The sequence below is a fragment of the Echinops telfairi genome, unplaced genomic scaffold, assembly GCF_000313985.2.
Source record: "Echinops telfairi isolate 266 unplaced genomic scaffold, ASM31398v2 ScPeMD7_12;HRSCAF=54, whole genome shotgun sequence".
Taxonomy (NCBI): Eukaryota; Metazoa; Chordata; class Mammalia; order Afrosoricida; family Tenrecidae; genus Echinops; species Echinops telfairi.
Window position 1 is genome coordinate 4,537,265 of NW_022103909.1, and position 15,155 is coordinate 4,552,419.

General features: G+C 58.2%; 1 protein-coding gene across 1 annotated transcript in view; it reads left to right on the forward strand.

Annotated features, from left to right (window-relative positions):
- KMT2D (lysine methyltransferase 2D) overlaps positions 1-15,155 on the forward strand; it is a 40,577-nt gene that overhangs the window by 12,645 nt on the left and 12,777 nt on the right. The window contains exons 16-40 of the mRNA XM_045287312.1: positions 324-505; positions 672-836; positions 930-1,039; positions 1,139-1,186; positions 2,712-2,933; positions 3,107-3,226; positions 3,305-3,409; positions 3,603-3,733; positions 3,826-3,973; positions 4,088-4,153; positions 4,332-4,442; positions 4,613-4,750; positions 4,841-4,925; positions 5,094-5,335; positions 5,429-5,502; positions 5,738-5,788; positions 5,890-7,713; positions 7,824-8,006; positions 8,085-8,221; positions 9,002-10,881; positions 12,713-12,836; positions 12,934-13,018; positions 13,119-13,185; positions 13,292-13,524; positions 13,606-13,704. Coding sequence (XP_045143247.1) covers positions 324-505; positions 672-836; positions 930-1,039; positions 1,139-1,186; positions 2,712-2,933; positions 3,107-3,226; positions 3,305-3,409; positions 3,603-3,733; positions 3,826-3,973; positions 4,088-4,153; positions 4,332-4,442; positions 4,613-4,750; positions 4,841-4,925; positions 5,094-5,335; positions 5,429-5,502; positions 5,738-5,788; positions 5,890-7,713; positions 7,824-8,006; positions 8,085-8,221; positions 9,002-10,881; positions 12,713-12,836; positions 12,934-13,018; positions 13,119-13,185; positions 13,292-13,524; positions 13,606-13,704 — 6,630 coding nt within the window. The remainder of the gene's footprint in view (positions 1-323; positions 506-671; positions 837-929; positions 1,040-1,138; positions 1,187-2,711; positions 2,934-3,106; positions 3,227-3,304; positions 3,410-3,602; positions 3,734-3,825; positions 3,974-4,087; positions 4,154-4,331; positions 4,443-4,612; positions 4,751-4,840; positions 4,926-5,093; positions 5,336-5,428; positions 5,503-5,737; positions 5,789-5,889; positions 7,714-7,823; positions 8,007-8,084; positions 8,222-9,001; positions 10,882-12,712; positions 12,837-12,933; positions 13,019-13,118; positions 13,186-13,291; positions 13,525-13,605; positions 13,705-15,155) is intronic.

Genomic DNA, 15,155 nt, shown 5'->3' on the forward strand with positions numbered 1-15,155 from the left:
AAAAACTGGAGAAGGAAGCCTAGTTTTATCCCTGAGCTTACATTTCTGGGGCTGGCTAGTGAAAGATTGCCACTCCACTCTAGCAGTGAGCAGTGGCAGAGGGATGCTGTCACTTGATCCACAGGGACCCTTGGGAGCCTCCGTTCAGAGCTGCTGTTTGGCAGCCGAGGGGATGCTGCATGCACCTCCCGTGTGTGTAGAATGGAGGGCTCGCCTGTGCGCTGGGTGTTCTCCAGCCCCTGCACGCTAAGTTGCCCCCTCCCCTAAGCAGTCCCACCCTGCCCTCCGTGTGGCGCCTTGAACAATCCCGTCTTCCACACCAGATCACCAAAGTGATGCTGCTGAAGGGCTGGCGGTGCGTGGAGTGCATTGTGTGCGAGGTATGCGGCCAGGCCTCGGACCCCTCCCGCCTGCTGCTCTGTGACGACTGTGACATCAGCTACCACACATACTGCCTGGACCCCCCACTGCTCACCGTGCCCAAAGGTGGCTGGAAGTGCAAGTGGTAAGCAGGCCCTTCAGAGGCCGGAGCCCAGGCTCTTAGGGTGGATGTGATGTGGAGAAGGTCGGGCTGGGTGTGGGAGGCCAGGCTGGTCGCCTGGTTGACAGTGAGGTCGACTTGGGGGTTCTTGGGTGGGTTCAGTGTTGAGGGTCAGTTTCTTTGCCCACAGGTGTGTCTCCTGTATGCAGTGTGGGGCTGCTACCCCTGGCTTCCACTGTGAATGGCAGAATAGTTATACACACTGCGGGCCCTGTGCTAGCCTGGTGACCTGCCCCATCTGTCATGCCCCATACGTGGAGGAGGACCTACTCATCCAGTGCCGCCACTGTGAACGGTGAGGACCTCCCTTCCCCATATGTCACCCCCATTCCCCACCCCACTTCCCAGTCTTGCCATGCCTGGCCTCATCTGTCTCGCCTTGTCCTAGGTGGATGCACGCTGGCTGTGAGAGCCTCTTCACAGAGGAGGAGGTGGAGCAGGCTGCAGATGAGGGCTTTGACTGTGTCTCCTGCCAGCCCTACGTGGTAAAGCCTGTGGGTGAGTCCAGGGCTACGTGGGCACAGGAGGACTCGGGCCAGGCGGCCTTCCTTTGGGATGAGTCCTCAAGCGTCCTCGGTTTGGGCCTTTTCTCCACAGCTCCTGTTGCTCCTCCAGAGCTGGTGCCTATGAAGGTGAAAGAGCCAGGTGAGTCCCAAACCTTGCGACGGTCAAAGTCAGAGGAGACCGTAGACACCTTCTGCCTGCTCTAGGCTCAACCACCGAACCCTCTCTTCCCCTTAAGGCATCCACTAAGACCCAGAGAGGTTGAGGCCCCTCAGTAAGTTAGTGGGGAAGCTCTCCCAGAACACAAGCCTCCCTCCAGTTTCCCATCAGTCTCCTTTCAGGCACTGTGGCCTGTCTCCTGCTCGGGCTGCCGGGGTGTTTCCCTTCACGATGTGGACTCTGCTTCTGGCATCTCAGTCACTGTGCCACCATTCTTAAACTAGGGGCCCTTCAGGCCCCAGAGGACTGGAGAGGATTGTGGTGACTAACCCAGTGGTTCTCCACCTTCCTCATGCCGTGACCCTTTCATACAGTTTCTTATGTCCTGGTGACCCCCAACCATAACATTTTCGTTGCTACTTCATAACTGTAATTTTGCTACTGTTATGAATTGGGTGACCCCTGTGAAAGGGTTTGTATTAGTCTAGGTACTTTAGAGAAACAAATCCACAGCAACTCATGTATAAGAGAGTTTTATGTAAAGAAAGTGTGCATCACGAAAACAGCCCAACCCAATGCTGCCCAAACCCACAAGTCCAACATGAACCCATTTACCCAACACCAGTCCACAAAGTCCCCCACCTCACAAAACAGAGGCAATGATGCCGACTGCAGGAGGAAAGCTGAGTCAGTGAATGAATAAGCAGGGGTCTCCACAAGGCTGCTCCAGCTACCAGGGCTGCATCGGGATAGGTCCATGTGGCTTCTCCTTGGGGATGTCTTGTAGGAAGTCAGTCTTGCAACCTGAAGCAGGGAACTGCTAAGGCAGCTGCACCCTGGTGCGACCATCACAAAGCAAGAGACCCAAGAACTAGAAAGGCGAGGCTCACCACCCATTTATCCCTCCGCCTTTCAATTAGCCCCACATGTGTTTATCAGCCAGGTTGGCACAATTAACTAACTCAGGGTTGTTCAATCCCCAAAGGGGTCGAGACCCACAGGTTGAGAACCATGGCTCTAGTGTTAAAAAAAACAAACTCCATCATCGAGTCGATGCCGGCTCACAGTGACCTTATAGGGCAGGGTAGAACTGCCCCTGTGAGTTTCTGAGACTGTCACTTAACTTGGGTACAAAGTCTCATCTTTCTCCTGTGGAGCTGCTGGTGGCTTTAAACTGCTGATCTTGCAGATCTCCACCCAATGCATGACCACTACGCCAGCAGCGCTCCTTGACTTTAGGGTTATTCAAAAGCAAAGGCAGGCTTTTACAGCAGTGGTCTGTCTCTGGATCACCTTGGATGGAGAACCCAGGCCTCAGCTAGCACCCGTTGGTGGTCTCACATCTCAGGCTGGACTTTGTACTGTCTCCTGACACTGCTTTGGTTCTGGCGGGTAGGGGTGGGGTGGGGAGTAGGGGTTGGGGCGGCTCTCAAGCTAATGCACATCTGCAGTCCTAGTGTTCCTGGAGCTGTCTCCCCAGCCTCATACTGCTCCTCCCCCTGTGCAGAGCCTCAGTATTTTCGCTTCGAGGGTGTGTGGCTGACGGAAACTGGCATGGCTGTACTGCGCAACCTGACCATGTCCCCCCTGCACAAGCGGCGCCAGCGGCGGGGGCGGCCTGGCCTGCCAGGCGAGGTGGGGCTGGACGGTTCTGAGCCCTCGGATGCCATTGGCCCCGATGACAAGAAGGATGGAGACCTGGACACGGATGAGCTGATCAAGGGTGAAGGTTGGGCTGGGGAACCTTGGGGAGTGCACAGTGGTGGGAGTGGGCCTGTGAAGGTTGGGGTCTGGGGGTCAGATGGGGGCGGCCTCACAGTTGTTCGTATCAGCTCTCTGCTGTTGGGACAAGGTTAAACAGATTGGCCTCTGATGGCGCCGCCCTTTCGTCCCTGTGTGCAGGGGGGGTGGAACACATGGAGTGCGAGATTAAACTGGAGGGCCCCGCCAGCCCGGATGTAGAGCCCGGCAAGGAGGAGACTGAGGAAAGCAAAAAGCGCAAGCGCAAACCATACCGACCTGGTGAGACCCTGGGACAGGGCAGGAGGTGGGAGGAGCAGACCCCCAGCGGTCCTCATCTTCCGCTCTGCTTGGTCATAGGCATCGGTGGCTTCATGGTGCGACAGCGGAAGTCCCATACACGTATGAAAAAGGGGCCTGCGGCCCAGGCGGAGGTGTTGAGTGGTGATGGGCAGCCGGACGAGGGTGAGACGGGTGAGGGTGCCCCTGGGGCCTGGGAGTAGGTAGGGATCTCAGGTCCCAAGGACAGAGCCAGTGAGGTCAAGGACCAAGAGAGGGTCAGGGGAGAGGGCAGGCAGAAAGTGTCACTAGGCCAAATGAGGAGCAGTTTGCTCTCCCAGAGTCTCCAGAGGAACTGACCCTCGGGACCTGTCCTCAGTGATCCCGGCCGACCTGCCTGCAGAGGGCACCGTGGAGCAGAGCTTGGCTGATGGGGATGAGAAGAAGAAGCAGCAGCGCCGTGGACGCAAGAAGAGCAAGCTCGAGGACATGTTCCCTGCCTACCTGCAGGTGGGGCTGAGGAGCTGAGTGGCCCAGCGGGGAGTGAGGGCATTGGGGCTCCTGCTGAGTGTGAGGAGGCACCTCTCTCTCTTCCTTCACAGGAGGCCTTCTTTGGGAAGGAGCTGCTGGACCTGAGCCGGAAGGCCCTCTTTGCAGTTGGGGTGAGCCGGCCAGGATTTGGACTGGGAACCCCCAAAGCCAAAGGGGATGGGGGCCCAGAAAGGAAGGAGCCCCCCACCTTGCAGAAAGGTCAGTCTACGTGGAGCTGCCAAGGGTATTTGGTGAGGAATGAACTGGCCTCCAGCTGGACCCACCTGAGCCCAGCGCAGGGCATCACAGACTAGAGTGGAACTGTTCTTCTAGGAGATGATGGTCCAGACGTTGCAGATGAAGAATCCCGTGGCCTTGAGGGCAAGGCTGATACACCAGGTGAGGGCTGCTGTGGGACTCTGCCCTGTCCTAGCTTTGCCTGTGTCACCCTGCTCTGTCCCTGAGCACTGGCAGGGTTGGGGGCTGGAAACGATGCTGTGTCCCTGTGTGGTTCCAGGTGGCTGGTGTGGTACTTCTATATCAGCCTTGGCTGATGGGTTTCTCCTGGAAATTGCAGGACCCGAGGATGGGGGCGTAAAGGCATCCCCAGTGCCCAGTGACCCTGAGAAGCCAGGCACCCCGGGTGAAGGGATGCTTAGCTCTGATTTAGACAGGATCCCCACAGAAGGTGAGGCTGTGACCCGCACTTCATTGTGTATAAGGGTCCTCTCTGGGAGAAGGAGTCGGGCCTACCCCTGGGACTGCTGTCTGTATAGCATCTTGGGGGGCGAGTCCTGGGACCTTCCCGAGCCGTTAACCTTGTAGACCCATGATGTCTCGTGTTCCTTTCCTCCACAGAACTGCCCAAGATAGAATCCAAGGACCTGCAGCAGCTCTTCAAGGATGTTCTGGGTTCAGAACGAGAGCAGCACCTGGCCTGTGGGACCCCTGGCCTGGATGGCAGCCGCACCCCGCTGCAGAGACCCTTTCTCCAAGGTGGTGTAGGAAGAGTGGTGTGAAGACTGGGTGGCCAGGTAGAACCAAGCTGTCCCTTGGATGGGCCGGTTACTCCCTTCTCTCTTGTAGGAGGACTCCCTTTGGGCAATCTCCCTTCCAACAGCCCAATGGATTCCTACCCTGGCCTCTGCCAGTCCCCATTTTTGGATAGTAGGTTGGTATCTATGCTGCCCCTTCGTGGGCAGTTCCTGTGGTCTTTTCCCTGTGGCTGGGTTCATGCCTTCCCTCCCTTGGAATCCTGGGGGCCCCTTGGCTCTGGGCATTGGGTCTGAGTGGAGTCTGGTCTCCCTGCCCCCTGTGACTCTCTGCCCCTGCGCCCCAGGGAGCGCGGGGGCTTCTTCAGCCCGGAACCCGGGGAGCCAGACAGCCCATGGACGGGTTCAGGGGGCACCACGCCCTCTACCCCCACCACCCCCACCACAGAAGGTGAGGGCGACGGGCTCTCCTACAACCAGCGGAGTCTTCAGCGCTGGGAGAAAGACGAGGAGTTGGGCCAGCTCTCCACCATCTCGCCTGTGCTCTATGCCAACATTAACTTTCCCAATCTGAAGCAAGATTACCCAGGTACCTGTGAGAGGGGTCAATAGACCTGGCCACGCAGGTGGGTGGGGGTGGGGTGGACCTTGTCTTCCCTAACTCATTTCTTCTGACCTGCAGACTGGTCAAGCCGGTGTAAACAGATCATGAAGCTCTGGAGGAAGGTTCCAGCTGCTGACAAAGCTCCCTACCTGGTGAGACAGGAAGGAGCATGGCTCCTCATGGGGAAACTGAACTGGGGGTGGGGCCTGGGGGCTGTGTCTTAGGGAAATTCACCGCAGTTCTCTCCTGTCCCCTACTCCTGAAGCCGCTGGGCCAGAGGGATCAGCTTCTGGGTAGGGAGTGTGAGTGACATAGAGAGGCCTCAGGGCCTGGGGGAGAGGCTGCACCCCAGCCTGATGGCCTGATGCTGTGTCTCGTGTCCCACAGCAAAAGGCCAAAGATAACCGGGCGGCTCACCGCATTAACAAGGTGCAGAAGGTGAGTCCCTAAGGTCCTGTAGTGGGTGGCTGCCCGGAGGCTAGAGGGCACCTGAGGCCTATTCACAGCAGCCTGACTGGTCTGTGCTGGTCTCCCCATAGCAGGCTGAGAGCCAGATCAACAAGCAGACCAACAAGGTGGGCGACATAGCCCGCAAGACTGACCGACCGGCCCTACATCTCCGCATTCCCCCTCAGCCTGGGGCACTGGGCAGTCCGCCCCCCGCTGCTGCCCCCACCATTTTCATTGGCAGTCCCACTACCCCCGCCGGCTTGTCTACCTCTGCGGACGGGTTTCTGAAGCCACCGGCAGGCACTGTGCCCGGCCCCGACTCGCCCGGTGAGCTCTTCCTCAAGCTCCCGCCCCAGGTGCCCGCCCAAGTGCCTTCGCAGGACCCCTTTGGACTGACCCCCGCCTACACCCTGGAGCCCCGCTTCCCCACGGCACCACCTGCCTACCCCCCCTATCCCAGCCCGACTGGGGCTCCTGCACAGCCCCCGACGATGGGCGCCTCATCTCGTGCTGGGGCTGGACAGCCAGGGGAATTCCAAACGACTCCACCCGGCACCCCCCGGCACCAGCCTTCCACACCTGACCCCTTCCTCAAACCCCGCTGTCCCTCACTGGACAGCCTGCCCGTGCCTGAGAGCCCAGGGGGAGGGGCAGGGGGAGGCAAGGCTTCTGAGTCCCTGCTCTCACCCCCACCTTTCACGGAGACCCGGAAGGCTCTGGAGGTGAAGAAGGAAGAGCTTGGGGGCACCTCTCCTAGCTATGGGCCCCCAAACCTGGCCTTTGTTGACTCACCCTCCTCAGGCCCCCACCTAGGTGGCCTGGAGTTAAAGGCGCCTGATGTCTTCAAAGCCCCTCTCACCCCTCGGGCATCTCAGGTAGAGCCCCAGAGCCCAGGCTTGGGCCTGCGGCCCCAGGAGCCGTCCCCTGCCCAGGCTCTGGCCCCTTCTCCCCCCAGCCACCCAGATATCTTCCGTCCTGGCCCTTACCCTGACCCGTATGCCCAGCACCCCCTGACGCCTCGGCCCCAGCCACCACCCCCTGAGAGCTGCTGTGCCCTGCCCCCGCGCTCGTTGCCCTCTGACCCTTTCTCCCGAGTTCCCGCCAGTCCTCAGTCCCAGTCCAGCTCCCAGTCTCCACTGACACCCCGCCCCTTGTCTGCTGAGGCTTTCTGCCCCTCTCCCGTTACCCCTCGCTTCCAGTCCCCTGACCCCTATTCTCGCCCACCCTCACGCCCTCAGTCCCGAGACCCATTTGCCCCGTTGCATAAGCCGCCCCGGCCCCAGCCCCCTGAAGTTGCCTTCAAGGCTGGGCCTCTAGCCCACACTCCGCTGGGGGCTGGGGGCTTCCCAGCAGCCCTGCCCTCAGGGCCGGCAGGTGAGCTCCATGCCAAGGTCCCAAGTGGGCAGCCCCCTAACTTTGCCCGGTCCCCTGGGACAGGTGCATTTGTGGGCACCCCCTCTCCCATGCGATTTACTTTCCCTCAGGCAGTAGGGGAGTCTTCCCTAAAGCCCCCTGCCCCTCAGTCTGGCCTCCCTCCACCCCCCCATGGGATCAATAGCCATTTGGGGCCTGGAACCACCTTGGGCAAGCCCCAAAGCACAAACTACGCCGCAGCCACAGGGAACTTTCACCCGTCAGGCAGCCCCCTGGCGCCCAGCAGTGGGTGCACAGGAGAGGGCTATGGGCTGGCCCCACTCCGACCCCCATCCGTCCTGCCACCACCGGCACCAGACGGACCCCTCCCCTACCTGTCTCACGGAGCCTCGCAGCGGGCAGGGATCACCTCTCCAGCCGAGAAGCGAGAAGACCCAGGGGCTGGAATGGGCAGCTCCGTAGCGGCACCTGAACTCCCAGGTGCCCAGGATTCAGGCATGCCCAGCCTCAGCCAGACAGAGCTGGAGAAGCAACGGCAGGTGAGTCGGCAGCCTGGAGCTGAGTTCCCAGGGCTCCACTGTGTGGCTCCCCCTGCCCCATGTCCGGAGTAGAACTTACTTCGCCCCTCTTCTCTGTTCTTTCTGTACAGCGCCAGCGGCTACGGGAGCTGCTGATTCGGCAGCAGATCCAGCGCAACACCCTGCGGCAGGAGAAGGAAACAGCTGCGGCAGCTGCAGGGGCAGTGGGGCCCCCAGGCAACTGGGGCGCTGAGCCCAACAGCCCTGCCTTTGAGCAGCTGAGTCGAGGCCAGACTCCCTTCACTGGGGCCCAGGTAGGTGGGGTAGCAGGGCCTGGCAAAGTGTTGGCAGCAGGCTACCGAAAGTGGCAGCCTCACCTCCATTTCTCCTAGGACAAGAGCAGCCTTGTGGGACTGCCCCAGAGCAAGCTGGTTGGGCCTGTCCTGGGGCCAGGGGCCTTCCCCAGTGATGACCGGCTCTCCCGGCCACCTCCACCAGCCACCCCTTCCTCTATGGATGTGAGCAGCCGGTAAGACTACAGGGGCTCACTGGTTCTCCCACTGTACACATCCTAATCACCCAGAGGGCTTGTCACAGCACCCCCAAGCTGGTTCTAATTAATTCTGTGGGCCTTGGGGTGGAGCCTTGGTGGCATGGTGGTTACACATTTGGCTGCTGACTATAAGGTCAGCAGTTTGAAACCAACAGCTGCTCCACTGGAGAAAGATGAGAGTTTGTACTCCCATAAAGGCGTACAGTCTCAGAAACCCACTAGGACAGTTCTACCCTGTCCTTATAGGGTCGCAGTGCGTCAGAATGGACTCCATGGCAGTGAGTATTGGGTTTAACACACTGCTGGTCCTGGGACCACCCTAAAGAGAGCTGCAGACTTTTCCCAAACTATTCCTGCTGCAGGTCGGGGGGTGCTAGGGACTTCTTAACCATTTCCATTTTAATGTGCCTTATTAATTCCTTCAACGCCCAAGTTTTCATGGTCAAAGAGGAGTCTTTAAGAGCAGGATTTTCCTTTGAGATGGTGGGGACTGAGGCAGGTGGCTTCCCCAGCTGGGGGGGAGGGGGAAGTCCAGGCCCTCCCTCCCTGCGGATCAATCCAGGGACAGATGTTCCTGTTGTTCCAACTTCCTCAGAGTTTGCCCGTTACTCCAACTCCAGTCCTCCGATCTCACTGAGTGTCGCCCGCCCCACCCTGTCTTCACTGTGTTCATTCCCCCACCCCGCTGCCCTTAGCCCGTCTGCGTCCTCTCTCCCATCTTGATTTTACCTTCCTGACTACTGTGTATTCTCGCAGACAACTGGTGGGAGGATCCCAGGCCTTCTATCAGCGAGCGCCCTATCCTGGGCCCCTACCCTTGCAACAGCAGCAGCAGCAACTGTGGCAGCAGCAGCAAGCAACAGCAGCCACCTCCATGCGACTTGCAATGTCCACTCGCTTTCCGTCAGCTCCCGGGCCTGAACTTGGCCGCCAAGCCCTAGGTTCTTCCCCCTTGACAGGACTTCCCACCCGCTTTCCTGGACCTGGTGACCCAGTGCCTGGTCCACCCGGTCCCGCCCAGTTCATTGAGTTGCGGCACAATGTGCAAAAAGGACTAGGCCCTGGGGGTCCTCCATTTCCTGGCCAAGGCCCTCCTCAAAGACCCCGTTTTTACGCTGTAAGTGAGGATCCCCACCGACTGGTCCCGGAAGGACTTCGAGGCCTGGCAGCATCAGGGCTTCCTCCCCAGAAACCCTCAGCCCCGCCAGCCACTGAATTGAGCAACAGCCTCCATCCCACGCCCCACACCAAGGGCCCCCCTCTGTCCACAAGCTTGGAGCTGGTCAGCCGGCCCCCTTCGAGCACTGAACTTAGCCGCCCCCCTCCTCTGGCCCTGGAAGCTGGAAAGCTACCCTGTGAGGATTCTGAGCTGGATGATGACTTCGATGCCCACAAGGCCTTAGAGGATGATGAGGAGCTTGCTCACCTAGGCCTGGGAGTGGACGTAGCCAAGGGTGATGATGAGCTGGGCACCCTGGAACACCTGGAGACGAACGACCCCCACCTAGACGACCTGCTCAACGGAGGCGAGTTTGACCTCCTGGCCTACACTGACCCTGAGCTGGACACGGGGGACAAGAAGGACATTTTCAATGAGCATCTGAGGCTAGTGGAGTCTGCCAATGAAAAGGCTGAGCGAGAGGCCCTGCTGCGGGGGGTGGAGCCAGGACCCTTGTGCCCCGAGGAGCGTCCTGCCCCTCCCCCTGATGCCTCTGAGTCTCGCCTGGCACCAGGGCTCCCTGAAGTGAAGACTAAGGTGGAGGAAGGTGGGCGCCACCCTTCCCCTTGCCAGTTCACCATCACCACCCCAAAGGTTGAGCCAGCACCTGTCCCAGCTCCTCTGGGTCCGGGGCTGAAGCCAGGACAGAATGTGATAAGCAGCCGGGACACAAGGATAGCTGCAGGCCCCTTTCCCAGCAGTGGGCACCCAAGTGAAAAGGGCCCCTTTGGGGCCACAGGAGGACCACCAGCCCACCTACTGGCCCCCAGCCCATTGAGTGGCCCAGGAGGGTCCTCCCTGCTGGAAAAGTTTGAGCTGGAGAGTGGGAGCCTGGCTCTGCCTGGTGGACACACAGCATCGGGGGATGAGCTGGACAAAATGGAGAGCTCCCTGGTGGCCAGTGAGCTGCCCCTGCTCATTGAGGACCTTTTGGAGCATGAGAAGAAGGAACTGCAGAAGAAGCAGCAGCTTTCGGCACAGCTGCAGCCTGCCCAGCAGCAACAGCAGCAGGAGCAGCAGCAGCAGCAGCAGCATTCTCTCCTGTCCACATCTGCCACAGCCCAGGCCATGCCTTTACCACATGAGGGCTCTTCTCCCAATTTGGCTGGACCCCAACAGCAGCTTGCCCTTGGTCTTGGAGGCACACGACAGCCAGGCTTGGCCCAGCCACTGATGCCCACCCAGCCATCACCTCATGCCCTCCCACAGCGCCTGGCCCCCTCCATGGCCATGGTGTCCAACCAAGGGCATATGCTAAGTGGACAGCATGGAGGGCAAGCAGGATTGGTATCCCAGCAAAACCCACAGTCAGTGCTGACCCAGAAGCCCATGAGCACTGTGCCACCTTCCATGTGCATGAAGCCCCAGCAGCTGGCAATGCAGCAGCAGCTGGCCAACAGCTTCTTCCCAGACACAGGTACCCTCGGTTGCGGCCAGGTGGTAGTTACCACCAAATGGGGCTCTGGCGCCAGCGAGCTAAGGCAATCGCTAGTTAAGGGGGAAAGGATACAGGACCATCTTAGTGGCACAGGCACAAAGCACGTTAGCTTCCAGGAAAGGAGGGCATAGTTCCTGACATACAGGGGGGCCTTCAAAAGGCTGCTTGAAAAAAGTACATCATATCTTAATTCCATTTTCCCATGAACATTTTGAAGCCACCTTGTATAACCACCACTCAGAAGAGGTTTGAATGACTGCATGAATGAAACCCGATTAGCACAGGGTTCATAGTTGTGATGAGACTGAAAGCTTAGAACTTGGAGAAAAGTGGTCAAAGAGAAAGTAGCCAAGCTGGGTGCCAGGACCTGAGTGAGGCTACGTTGGTAGGAAAAGCTACTGGGTGTTTACAGAACAAGAGTGAAATGATCAGCCTGGAGTCGACTTTGTGGAAAGAGGGACACTGAGTGTGGAGAAGGAGGCAGGAAAGGGGCTGAGATTGAGGACGACCTCAAACTGTTACAACATCTATGTAGTAATTGCAATTTGCTAAGTAGTGTGCTGAGTGTTTGGCTGTCATTGTCTGACTTATCATCACAGCACACTCTCCTTACCAGTTCCAGCCAGGTCGATTCTGACCCCTGGTGAGCCATGTATCTCTCAGCAAAGGTGCTCCACAGGGTTCTCGGTGACTGGGTTTTTTTTTGTTTTGTTTGGGTTTTTTTTTTAAGAAGCAGATCACCGGGCCTTTCTTCTGAGGTGCTTCTGGGTGGTGGACTTGAGTTGCCAACCTTTTAGTTCACAGCTGCACACGTTAACCACCTTTAGAACCCAAGGACTTGTTAAAACCAAAAAGCCAAACCGACTACCATTGTCGTAGGGACTCATTAAGTAGGTGCTTTTATCTTCATTTGGCCTCAGGGGAAACAGGCATGGAGATTAAGTGACTTGCCCAAGGTCATGTAGTTTGAACCCCGCTTTCTGGTACAGTTAACAGTTTATTGTTTCAGATGTCAGGAGCGGAGGTTTGATTAGTTTTGCCTGGTGAGCTGCTAACCACAGGTCAGCAGTTTGAACCCACCAGCCACTCCATTGGAGAAAAACTGAGGCTTTCTGTCCCTATAAAGATTTACAGCTTCAGAAACCGAAAGGGGGGCAGTTCTACTCTATCCCATGGGACTGACAAGTCGCGTGATGGCAGTGAGTTTGATAGGAAGTAGGCAGTCAGATAAGTTTTCTGAGCACTGAAGAAATACACAAAGTGCAGAATAGGCAGGAGATTTTAAGTTGTTGGATTCCATGTCTCCTTTTCCACCCCGCATCCTAGACAGGCGGGGAGGGGTTATGGATGGTACACGTCATGCCTGGAACATTGTCTTGGGTTCTTGGGTTGCGCTGTAAGAGCACTCACTCGGAAGAGTGCTTTCCTGGTCATAAGGAGCACTCACATTCTCGTCGCACAGGACAGGCTCAGCAAGCTCACAGGTTGGCAGTGTAGGGCCCATGAGCTCATGCCAAAAGAGGAGTAGTAAACTGAGGCTTACAGGTAAAATGACAAAGGAGAGCTTCAGAAACAGTATGGAAACTTTTCATTATCTTTCACTTCCTTTTTTCCACAGACTCTTTCAAGCCCCCTCGTAGTTCATCAGCAGATGTTTATTGAGTACTTGCTTCTCCCTAGCACTGTGCTAGGAAGGGTCCAGGCCCCGTGAACGACAGAACTCAGTTTCCCCGGTGGCCTACCCCCAAGTCCAGACGTGGAGGGAAGCAGGGCAACCCCAACCCAGCTCACTTGGCTCTTCCCTTTCCAGACCTAGACAAATTTGCTGCAGAAGATATTATTGATCCGATTGCAAAAGCCAAAATGGTGGCTTTGAAAGGCATCAAGAAAGTGATGGCGCAGGGCAGCATTGGAGTGGCCCCGGGTATGAACAGGTAAGATTCACACTTGGCCTTACCTGTTCCACCTCTTCCCTGCCTCTCCCCTTGCCCATCTGCCCACACTTAGCCTCTTTGTTTTGGTGGACTCCAGGCAGCAAGTGTCACTGCTAGCCCAGCGACTCTCAGGGGGTCCTGGCAATGACCTGCAGAACCATGTGGCAGCTGGGAGTGGCCAAGTAAGTGGCAAGGTGGGGGTAAATTTGTATCCTGTGTCATTGGACCACCCTTCTTAGGGTCTGATGCAGAACATGAGCCCCCTAACTGTCTCTCTCGTAGGAGCGCAGTGCCAGTGATCCCTCCCAGCCTCGTCCCAACCCACCCACGTTTGCTCAGGGGGTGATCAGTGAGTAGGGGACCTGGGAAAAGGGTACAAGGCTGTGGCTTGGGTGTGGAAGGAAAGGGCTTGGGATCGCCATCTTGCAGACCCTGATGCCCATTCTCTCCCACAGATGAGGCTGACCAGCGGCAGTATGAAGAGTGGCTGTTCCACACCCAACAGCTCCTACAGATGCAGCTGAAGGTGCTAGAGGAGCAGATTGGCGTACACCGCAAGTCCCGGAAGGCTCTGTGCGCCAAGCAGCGCACCGCCAAAAAGGCTGGCCGGGAGTTTCCAGAGGCTGATGCTGAGAAGCTCAAGCTGGTCACCGAGCAGCAAAGCAAGATCCAGAAACAGCTGGACCAGGTGGGAAGCAGCTAGATGCCAGGGAAGAGGGGTGGCCTGGGTGCGCAGACTGCAGGCTGACCTCTCCCTTTTTCCTGCTAGGTTCGAAAGCAACAGAAGGAGCACACTAATCTCATGGCCGAGTACCGGAATAAGCAGCAGCAGCAACAGCAGCAGCAGCAACTGTGGCAGCAGCAGCAAGCAACAGCAGCCACCTCCATGCGACTTGCAATGTCCACTCGCTTTCCGTCAGCTCCCGGGCCTGAACTTGGCCGCCAAGCCCTAGGTTCTTCCCCCTTGACAGGACTTCCCACCCGCTTTCCTGGACCTGGTGACCCAGTGCCTGGTCCACCCGGTCCCGCCCAGTTCATTGAGTTGCGGCACAATGTGCAAAAAGGACTAGGCCCTGGGGGTCCTCCATTTCCTGGCCAAGGCCCTCCTCAAAGACCCCGTTTTTACGCTGTAAGTGAGGATCCCCACCGACTGGTCCCGGAAGGACTTCGAGGCCTGGCAGCATCAGGGCTTCCTCCCCAGAAACCCTCAGCCCCGCCAGCCACTGAATTGAGCAACAGCCTCCATCCCACGCCCCACACCAAGGGCCCCCCTCTGTCCACAAGCTTGGAGCTGGTCAGCCGGCCCCCTTCGAGCACTGAACTTAGCCGCCCCCCTCCTCTGGCCCTGGAAGCTGGAAAGCTACCCTGTGAGGATTCTGAGCTGGATGATGACTTCGATGCCCACAAGGCCTTAGAGGATGATGAGGAGCTTGCTCACCTAGGCCTGGGAGTGGACGTAGCCAAGGGTGATGATGAGCTGGGCACCCTGGAACACCTGGAGACGAACGACCCCCACCTAGACGACCTGCTCAACGGAGGCGAGTTTGACCTCCTGGCCTACACTGACCCTGAGCTGGACACGGGGGACAAGAAGGACATTTTCAATGAGCATCTGAGGCTAGTGGAGTCTGCCAATGAAAAGGCTGAGCGAGAGGCCCTGCTGCGGGGGGTGGAGCCAGGACCCTTGTGCCCCGAGGAGCGTCCTGCCCCTCCCCCTGATGCCTCTGAGTCTCGCCTGGCACCAGGGCTCCCTGAAGTGAAGACTAAGGTGGAGGAAGGTGGGCGCCACCCTTCCCCTTGCCAGTTCACCATCACCACCCCAAAGGTTGAGCCAGCACCTGTCCCAGCTCCTCTGGGTCCGGGGCTGAAGCCAGGACAGAATGTGATAAGCAGCCGGGACACAAGGATAGCTGCAGGCCCCTTTCCCAGCAGTGGGCACCCAAGTGAAAAGGGCCCCTTTGGGGCCACAGGAGGACCACCAGCCCACCTACTGGCCCCCAGCCCATTGAGTGGCCCAGGAGGGTCCTCCCTGCTGGAAAAGTTTGAGCTGGAGAGTGGGAGCCTGGCTCTGCCTGGTGGACACACAGCATCGGGGGATGAGCTGGACAAAATGGAGAGCTCCCTGGTGGCCAGTGAGCTGCCCCTGCTCATTGAGGACCTTTTGGAGCATGAGAAGAAGGAACTGCAGAAGAAGCAGCAGCTTTCGGCACAGCTGCAGCCTGCCCAGCAGCAACAGCAGCAGGAGCAGCAGCAGCAGCAGCAGCATTCTCTCCTGTCCACATCTGCCACAGCCCAGGCCATGCCTTTACCACATGAGGG